Here is a 10,191-nt window from a genome sequence, read left to right on the forward strand (position 1 = left end):
GACACGGTCACCGCACCCCTTGGTAGCGTCACCGGTCCTGTCCCCGCCTGCCGCGGACACGGCCGAGCAAGCCAGGCAGTCCAAGGAGCAGACTGGCACTAGTGCGTCGCCGGGAGCGGTGCCAGCGCGCGACTCATAGCCGAAGGATGCCCCGCCGGCCGTGGACGTGGCCGAGCAAGCCGGGCAGTCTGAGGAGCAGACTGGCACCCATGCATCGTGCGACTCGCAGCCGGAGGATGCCCCGCTCGCTGCTCCGGTCGGGGAGTCCCAAGCCGAGGGACACGGCGACCCATAGGCGGGGCAGGAGCCTGTTAGGAGGACTCTGCCCCTGGCTAAAGTGAGGGTGCGCAGGTCATAGCCTGGGAGCAGCCCTTACCCTGCAGGCCCGTTGACATTGGGTCTTGCCTTCAGAGTAGTGCTGCTTACATCGGATCTTTTGTTGTTGAGTCTTTTGTGACTTATCTGCACTTTTTGTCAGCGGCGGGGTGATGTCGAGGTTGAGCATCGCCCCAACTCCCGTGCAGGAGACTTGGAGGCCCACCCTGCAGCGTGTCGCGGCAAGCGACGGGGGGAATAGGGTGGTGGCGGCGAAGTCTTCCCTTCTGGGGGTGGTGCCCCCCGGGTCGGTTGCTGGTATGGTGGTAGCGGTGGTGGCGGCGTTGGCGGTGATCCCGGTGCTGACTGCGGGGGTCACGTCGGAGGTAACTCTCATGGCCCCTCCTCCACCGGCTACGGCGGAAGAGGCGAGGGAGGCCGAGCTCCCTGTCTCACCAGGTGGAGGGCTGCACGGCTCATCCATGTCATCGGAGCCAAAGGCATCGGTGGGGGACGTGGCCGGGATAGAGTCGGAATGCCCATCGGCGGCCCGTGCAACTGAGGTGGTGGATATCCCATTGGATGACGAGGCTGATGACATGGTGGTGCTACCGGTGTCATCGCGGGAGCTGGCAGTAGTTCAGTTGGAGGCTGGGCCCTTCGGCGGGCTGCCGGAGGGTGACCTATAGTGGCCCTGCCCTAAGGACTAGACAAAGGTGCAGTTTGTCCTTCGGAATTCGTAGGAGGGTCAGCTCTGGGACATCCTTGGGGAGCAAGGACATGCCACGGTGTCTGAACTCGCCAACCTATCCACGAGGCTCGGAGACGCCTAGGAGCGGGTTATGTCCGCTCAGCAGTTAGTCGAGGTTGATCTGTAGCTTACCACGGAGGTGAGTTTCCTGTACTTATCTTTGACCTTTGAATCTTTTGTTGGTTGCCTTAGCATCCTTGTTTTTCATAGAGTCTGAAGGGGATGTCGTCCCGCAAGTCCCGCTTCCTTCGAATGGAGCACGCCTAGATGGCTGAGCTTGAGCGTAGCTAGAGTTCGCTCACCACGAGTCCCAGGATCGGGCGGCCGAGGTGACCACGACACGGGTGGAGGGGCAGTGTGTAGCAGAGCGGGTGACTGCCGCCAAGCAAGGGCTCAAGGAGACGAAGGCCCGCCATGCGGAGACCGAGGCGGGGTTGTGGACATCCCTGGCGAACACCGAGGCGGCGCTCCAAGAGTCCTTGGTGGCCCTTGAGTCAGAGTGGAGCGCTTTGGTGTCAGAGCAGAGCACACTGGAGTTGGCGCGAAAGGCCCTGGAGTCAGAGCAAAAGGCCCGGTCGGAGGTGGACCAAGAGGTGCTTGCGTTTTGGGGCCGGGTGATGGGGACAGAGGAGGCGAACGCCCGGCTGTGCACGCAGGTGACTCGATAGGCGGAGGAATTCTCCGTCCTTGAGAACTTCCATGTCAGAACATACATTTTCTGTTTTTCGTCATGTTGGTTTTTTCCTTCAGCCTGTTTTCGAGCTTGTCACCGCCCTTCTTTTAGAGCTGGGCGAAAGGGTGAAGACTCTGGAGCGGGACCTGGAGACGATCAAGGCGACCTTCAGCCGAAATGTAGAGGAGCTAGCCAAGTCCCGTGAAGAGCATCACACTCTCAAGGGGGAACTTGACCAGATTCGCAACATTGCCCAGCTCATCATCTCGGAAGTCTTTAGGTCGGCGCCAAGCACTAGCGCGCCCGTCGTCTAGCTGGCGGAGGTCCCAGATGCGGTCCAGGACCTTATCACGAGCGGACTGTTCTACGGGGCGTCGGGGGTGCTGACTTCGGTGGCGATGCACCACCCGAACCTAGACTTCGCTACTATCTACAGTGGGTATGCTGAAGGCTTAAGCACGGAGGATATCCAATCGATCGGGGAGAGCTTGCTGCCGCACGCAAGGTCAGTGGTAGAGCATGTCTCTGCTCAGTGGGTGATGGACGTCCATCGTGAAGACATGGCCAGAAGCATGCGTGGGGAGGACGTTGCCTAGCCTACGGATGGCATGGAGCCTGGGTCAGAGGTGGATGTCGCCCTGGCTTCGACCGAGCCGAACGTCGTGCCGCCGAGGAGTGAGCAGCCCGCGCCTTCATCGGTCGCACCGACAGCAGATGCCGCCGAGCTAGTCCAATAGCTTATAAAATATAAGTAGTTTAGTGAACGTAAAAAGTTTAAGTTCATGGGGGAGTCCCCATGTAAACGTTCCTGTGCGCTTAATGACTACAATTGGCTTTGTTTTCTGTGATGGAGTCACTCCATTCGGGGAAGCCTGTTCCCTTTTGTTCCTTAGTTTTCCCTTAGCATAATTTTATTTTTTAATCTTTCTCTCTTGTACCTGCTTGTTTGTCCTATAGGTTGCAACCTTGGGAGCCTAGGGCATGGCCCATGAGGCTCAGCTGCTCGTAACCGTAGGGAAAGGCGGGGTGCGATCGGTTAGAATGTTTTAAAGCAAAGCTACGTAAGGAAAATTAAAGGAACGAACTCCCCTTTTGATCGGGTAGGAAGGAATTTCACCATATGATAGTAAACAAAACAGACAGGTAGTAGTGCCCCCTAGTGGAGCCCCCGAGCACCCTGGGCCGAAAAGTGTTTGGGTCAGGGTGCTTTTGTAGGAGCATACGTTAAGTAAACAATGGTAAGACTGAAACTTAGGGGAAGAAAAACGACATAGATGTTCCAAGCGTTTGGAGAGAATGTCGTTGTTGTTGTCCTTCAGTCGGTAGGCGTCCGATCAGATCACTTTAACCTTCAGTCATCCAGATCCTTGCCCGCTACGCCCCCTTTCTCGGTCGCTGCTTCTTCGCCTTTTTCTTCCTTTGGGCTGTCGGCCTGCCGCAGAAGGCGCTTGAGGAGCTGGCAGTCCTTGTAGAGATGTTTGATGGGGTAGTCGTGGTTGGTGCACGGGCTCTCCATGAGCTCGTGGAAGTGGCCCGGAGGGTCCTACTGGGGCTACGTGCCTGCGTGATCAGCCGTGGCGGCCAATGCGGAGTTGGCCGGTCGGCGGTGGTCCTTTTTGTTCTTTTTCCCCCTCTGCATGGAGGGGCCCTCGTCCTGATCCTGGCGCTTGGCCTTACCTTTGCCCCGGCCTCCGTTGGAGCGCGGCAGGAGCAGCATTTGCTGGAGGTTTTGGACAAAGGTTCGCGGTCACGGGCCATCAGGGCTAGGACTCCGGTCACTGCTGCGTATGTCTCAGTTTGGCCTGAGCCACGCGCAGACAGGCGATCGGTATGGAGCGGTCGCCAAGTTAGGACGAGGTGCCAATGCGGCCCTCTATTCCACACTCGGCGGTCGTCGTGGTGATCAGGTCGAGCGACCCATCTGTTGCGTCCCCATTCCCCTGGTGGGGAGCGAGGTCACAAGTTGGTGTCGTGATACGGAGCTCTCCGCTTGTTGCACGGCGGCGGTCTCCACTAGTGCCCGAAGGTTCCGGTGGATCACCTGTTCATGAGGGTCATTCGGCTTGGACAGGCCGCGTAGAAGCATTGCCGCCGCGGCGATGTTCTGACTGGCCCGAGCGAATTGTGGGGGATCAGTCCCCCTATCCATGGTGTTGCGCTGGATCTGACGAGCACGACCCCGGGCGCCGCTCGCCGGTCTATGCACACGGGGCGCAGTGTGGTGCGCCGAGCGCGCTGGCGCAGTCAGTGGCTGATGCAGCCACTGTTGTTGTAGTGCCTCACCGTGCTCCCGTGTGAGCTCGGGGGTCTCCGCATGAGAGTTCGGTGAGGTGTGAGTCTGTGAGGACTCTGCTTCCGCTGGTGGGTGTCCCAGAGCATCCGCCATGGCGCACTCTCGGGATGGATGGTGGCTAGGCACCATGTCACCGATGCTGGAGCCGTCACTCTCGTCATCGTCATCCATGAGGTCGAGGAAACAGGTGGGAGCATAGCTCGCCATTCCCACGAATTTGGATGCAAGAGGGGGCAGTGCTGTCATCCTTCGGAGCCTCCGGGCGTATGCGTTCGCGGAAGACGTGAGGCCATAGGGGAACCGGTCGTATGGAGGTCGCATCAGGGACAACGGGGTTCCTCCGGGTAATCAGCGAAAGATAGAGAATAATAAGTAAATAACAGCATGTACATCACTCACAACGGGGTTTGAGCAGAGAGTTTGCTCAGAATGAAGCGCAGATGCCGCGTAGTCGAAGTCGTGCGTCTCGGAGTCGATGGAGGGCGCCCTTCCGACGGGTGCCGGGACGTGAGCCTCCTCGCGGAGGTGTAGTACGCTGAGTCGGTCGACGACGAAGTCTAGGCTTCCGAAGAGGAAGGCCTAGGATGGCTCGAAGACGGGTGGAACCTGCATCCCAACCGGTGGGGCAGCGGGAAACTCGAATGAGCCGAGGCGAATCATATCGCCTGAGCCCGCCATGGATGGCAGAAAAGTGGGTCATCCGATGACCAAAAAGTGTTGAACGTATAGCGTCTTCCCCACGGACGGCGCCAACTGTCGGTGCAGAAAGTGACCAACAAGTAAATATTTGTAGTTTTGCCGCACGTTGTGATCGGAGGTGGCCTAGCACTCAATGAGACAGGGTTTATACTGGTTCAGGCAATGTGCCCTATGTCCAGTTTGAGTCAGTCGGTGACTTTATTCCTGAGCCTAGGTGCTCGAAGTTTGCAGTGGGGTTACAAACGAGAAGGAGAAAGATGGGGCGTGCGAGTGGTCCAGTCAGCTTCGGTCAAAAGGGCCGAGAGCGACAGGAGCTCCTCTATGAGCTAAGTGTTTAAACGTGTGCTTGAGGTCCGAACCTGATGGTTCTGTGGTTGTGAGCTAGTGAACTTGATCAATCTGGATTAGCTTGTATAAACTTGAATCAACTGAGTCTCTTAGGAGAGAGCGCATCCCCTTTTATAGATAAAGGGGATGGCCTTACAAGTGAGAGGGAGAGAGTTTGTATGCTTCTAAGTCTTGTTGCCCACGCCGATGGGTACAGGAGGATGGTAGGCGCCCACAACACTGTCGACACCTGCATATACTGTTGATGCCTAGAGGCATGTGAGGAGTTTCACCACGTTCATTCGGTACGGTAAATCCCAGCGCCCACAACACTGTCGATGCCCAGAGGCATGTGGGAGGCCTTACCATATGGGAGTTAATGGCGCCCACAATACTATAGAGGAAAATATCGGTGCCTATAATACTGTTTGTGTCAGGGTGGTTGCAGGGTACTGTTTCTGCAGGTGACAGGGTACGGTCCCTGGTATCATGGTTTAACTTGAGCGTCTTGCCTTACTTTCTCCGTTCGTTCCCTGGTCCTTTCCGGGCGGGCGTCCCCGGTCGGTTGGTCCCAGTCGGCTTTGGTTGCGCCAGTCGGAGAAGAGCAGTGAGCAGGGTTTTTGCATACCCTAGTCGGAGACGCGGGGTCGGAGTCGGAGGTAGTGCTTTGCCAGGCCTTTCGGTCGGAGAGACCGTCCAGAGGCGGCTGGAGACCGAAGTGAGCGCTCGGGTCGGAGAGGTGGGCCGGAGTCGACAAACGGGCGCTATTCTTCCTCAGCCAGACCTTCCGGTCAGTGACTGGACTGCCCTTCTGGCCCGTTGTTTAGACTCTTAGGCCGACCCATGAGTTGCGCGCTGTCTACTTGGGCCGAGCCTTTACGATGAAGCCGGTCCGCGAGAGACCCCGGATTTATGAACCCAACAAATATATTTCATAATAAACTTATTTAGAGATATAAATGTTGCCAATATTTTCTACAAACCTATTCAAACTTAAGAAAAACATGAATCTACTATATATATATATATATATATATATATATATATATATATATATATATATATAATGCATTTTGCTTTATCTGATATCTCACTCATAAAATAATTGTGGCTTATAATAGAATGTCTTATCTATGAACAGTAATTCTGTACCTTTGTTGTTGCTAATACGTATCGTTTCTGGCAGTATTTTTATATAGGGAAAATGGTGTTCTTGCCTCTGTTCAGCAGTCCAATTGTGATTTTGTCCTTGTTTTTTCAACTTTGTGATTTTGCCCCTGTTATTTTAAAACGAACCATCCATTTGCCCTTGGTTTGGATGTCTGTTAGATGGACATGGAATAAATGAATTAAAAAAATCAAAATCCCTGCAAACATAGGCAAAAAGACCATGTTGCCCCTCGTCTTCAAACTTCCTGCTCGTCCACGACCGCGGTGCTCGCAGGGGCGCGTTGTGCGGGGGACGGTGGCACCTAGCTGCAGGGCGCGGCGCTCGCCCACGCCCGCGGTAATGGAGATGGGGATCCCGATCTTCCGTCAGGTGATGGTAACTATCATTGTGGCGGAGAATGACACACCGATCCGGCTTCAGATCGAAAGATCGAACCCTGCAATCTTAGCACCACAGCTCCTCTGGTTATCAACCGAGTCACAGACTAGGTTGACCTCGCCAAGAAGGCTAATCCCTGCCTGCGCAACGAAGAACACAAGCAAGAACAAGAAAGATCGCAACCAAATTACAGATGTATGATTAATCTCACGAGTTGGGGTCTCACAAACCGATGAACGGCGAAACTGTTCTTGACAGAATAATCTAAGCAAAACCCAAAACCTAAAGTAGGTGGTGGCTACTGATTATATAGCCTAAGGAACGTCCAAGGATCCCTCTTCACGTCCTAATGGTATCCCAACACGTTACAAGGCACAACAGCCCAAAAGAAGGTGTCGCAGCACCCTGGCAGATTCTGGACACTGCCTTGTTTCGATGATTCCCGTTGATTTCGAAGAGCTTTTGACGTGAAACCACTTGGATTGACTTCCTTATCAAATTATCTTTCTATCCATATGTGGATCATCAAAAATGGAGTCCGGATACGTCCTGGGTGTCCGTTTTATTACAGACTGGTCCTGACGGCCGAGGCAGACTCGAACTCGGATTGGACTGGGCCTCTGGCTTGGCTTGGACGTCCTTGCTGGCCTCCTAAGGTGGTGGTCAAGGAGGAGGACATCCAAGGCCATCTCTTAGGTGTTCTCCATCTTCTTGGGGCGTGCTCCAACTTGGGCCTGGGTCCCAAGGATGTCTAACAAGCCCATAACAACAGTGTAGCTCCTGCCAGAAATAGCGACAGAATATATTAGTGATTTGGAGGCCTTGCCGACCTGATATTGAGATGGGACCAGATCTATTTGAAAGATTATCAAACAAGATTTTCATCAAGTGCTCATTGACCTCGATCGCACTCCGGATGGATGAGTTATGGCCTTCCCAATGAGGCACTGTCGGGCTGCCGACGAACCAAAAGTTCAACTTTGATGAACTTCCATTATGAAACACATTTGAACCTACAATCAAATAGTGACATGTACATGTGGAACCAAGTGAATTATAACCAAAGCCACTATGCAAATGTAGGAACGAGCGCACCTTATAATCATTGTTCGTATCCGAAGGTGCCATGTCCTCATCACGCGGCGCGCGCAGGGCAGCAGCGGTGCCCGTCGCGATGCTCGGGTCAAGGCACGGGGCGGCGGCGGCGCCTGGCCACGGGGCGCGGTGCTCGCCCACGACCGCGGCGCGCGCAGGGCAGCAGCGGTGCCCGACCGCGACGCTCGATTCAAGGCACGGGGCGGCGGCGGCGCCTGGCCACGGGGCGCGGCGCTCGCCCACGACCGCGGCGCGCGCAGGGCAGCAGCGGTGCCCGGCCGCGACGCTCGGGTCAAGGCACGGGGCGGCGGCGGCGCCTGGCCGCGGGCGCAGCGCTCGTAGGGCCCCGGCACGCGTAGGGCGGCGGCAGCGCCTGGTCGTGGGGCGCAGTGCTTGTAGGGCTGCGGCACCTGCTCTTGAGCTCCCGTTCACCACACCTGGCCGGAGACCGAGACATGCCCTTGTTTGGGACCGCCGCCGCCCTATTCCCAGCTGCCCAGGCCTCGTCGGGCTCAAGCCCTTTGCCGGCGACGAGCACTCACCACAGCAGGTATGCCTGCCCCTTCTATTCCCTTCCGTGCGAAACTGAGCACCCGAACGACCGAACCTTAATTTAAGCTATTTGGCTATTTGTATTCGATCGGATCTGATCTAATCACAAGTGTATGCATGTATTATGCCTACTAACTTGGTTTTTTTGGTAAAATTGTTGGGTGTACACCCATGACCTTGCCCCCCTGCTGCGTGCTAGATAAGCCTATTGGATTTTGTTGGTAGTGGAGCTGCCAGTTCAAGTCTTTTTCATGTCTTTCTGCTCTGCTACTTTAATTGGCTAGATGTGGTTTAGGGTGCTTGATTATGGCTCAGGTTTAGGAATTTTTGTGAAAATCAGCATGATTATCCAGACTTGGTCTTGTATCTACTGGTTGAGGGTTAATTATCCCCTGTACTGGTGTCTGGTGGTTAGATATCTCCTATGATACCCCGGTTAATTGAAGCATTCCTGTTTTGTGGGACGTTGATTCATTGGTCTTACTATCTTTTAATTCTAACTAGTACTATATGTTTATCTGTCAAGGCAGCGATGAAATTTCCTATGACTAAGTATTAAGTGACGTGTTTCGATTTAGTGATCTCTCGATGATAATTTCTGTGCTTCTGTGTCAAACTTCCACTTACAGGAACTAGATAATTGATCTTCGCTAAATTGATAATGGTTAACCAAGCTGATGATGTTGCAGGGATAATCTCATCTAAGGCTGGCCTAAAATATCTGGGTCCTGATGTTGATGCTATGAAGGCTGTTGCTGATGCATACTCTAAAAGATCTCTCAAGTATTTTGAAACTGCCCTTCGCGATTACAAGTCCCAGCTGGAGGAGGACCCTATTGTCCACAGGCATCTTTCTTCTCTGTATGATACGCTCTTGGAGCAGAACCTCTGCAGGTTGATTGAGCCCTATTCAAGGGTGGAGATTGCTCATATAGCGGAGATGATTGAATTGCCGGTTGACCATGTTGAGAAGAAGCTGCCGCAGATGATCCTCGACAAGAAATTTGCTGGGACTCTAGATCAAGGTGCTGGCTGCCTCATTATCTTTGAGGATCCCAAGACGGAGGAAATCTTCCCTGCCACTCTCGAAACCATTTCGAATGTCGGGAAGGTTGTGGACAGCCTTTACGTGAGGTCGGCCAAGATCATGGCTTGAAAGCAGCTAGTCTTACCTGTTTACTCTGATTTCATTTTCAGTTCTATCGATGTCCTCAGACATTTAGTCATTCATCAATATTTGACAGTTTATTGTGCATGTTGCCGCTCAATTTAGTTTAACAAAACATACTCTTGCTTGCTACATACTGCTAGGAACAAGACAGTTTGCTGTTTCTGCGTGGTGGAAGTACTGTGAAGTGTGAACACTTGCTGGTCCCAGGCATAAATTATACTTATTGTGCTACTACGATATTTGGCCCAATGTCGGGCTGCCTTACTCTTTACCGCTACAGGTTCATATGACCAATGGCTGACTATTTTTATGGTTGAGTCGGATGGATGTTATTGTGTGCCGCGCAGGACAGCAACGGCGCCCGGCCGCGATGCTTGGGTCAAGGCGTGGGGCAGCGGCAGCGCCTGGCCGTGGGGCACAAAGCTCGCAGGGCCGCGGTGCCCGCCCGCGAGCGCGTCGCGCGAGGCTTGGTGCGGGGGCGTGTGGGTGCCGCGTGGCTCGGCGCAAGGCACGCAAGACGGCAGCCGAACGCGCTTGGCTTGGTGCGGGTGCTGCGCGTTCGCGTCCTCGGTGGCCGCGCCATGGCTGGACGGTCGACCCCGTGCCGCGCGCAACCGAGCCTCGGTCAGATAGGGGCAAAATCACAATTAGACATAAAAACAAGGGGCAAATTCGCATGAGCATTCATGTCTTTTGTACAAAGTTTAACACCGTTAGGGGTGGACAACGGAGCAGGGGCAAACCGGTGCTTCGTGAATGACACAGT

At 54.4% G+C, this 10,191-nt stretch overlaps 1 protein-coding gene across 1 annotated transcript; it reads left to right on the forward strand.

Moving 5' to 3' along the window:
- Positions 1–8,915: 8,915 nt before the first annotated feature.
- LOC136530302 (26S proteasome non-ATPase regulatory subunit 11 homolog) lies at positions 8,916–9,579 on the forward strand. Its single transcript, XM_066523071.1, has one exon. The coding sequence runs from the start codon at positions 8,916–8,918 to the stop codon at positions 9,408–9,410; it is 495 nt and encodes a 164-aa protein (XP_066379168.1). The 3' UTR covers positions 9,411–9,579.
- Positions 9,580–10,191: the final 612 nt, after the last annotated feature.

The sequence above is a fragment of the Miscanthus floridulus genome, unplaced genomic scaffold, assembly GCF_019320115.1.
Source record: "Miscanthus floridulus cultivar M001 unplaced genomic scaffold, ASM1932011v1 fs_106_1_2, whole genome shotgun sequence".
Taxonomy (NCBI): Eukaryota; Viridiplantae; Streptophyta; class Magnoliopsida; order Poales; family Poaceae; genus Miscanthus; species Miscanthus floridulus.

What these genes read in the sequence shown, in the direction of transcription:
- LOC136530302 (XM_066523071.1), top strand. Translation starts at nt 8,916, where the DNA reads ATGGTTAACCAAGCTGATGATGTTGCAGGGATAATCTCATCTAAGGCT.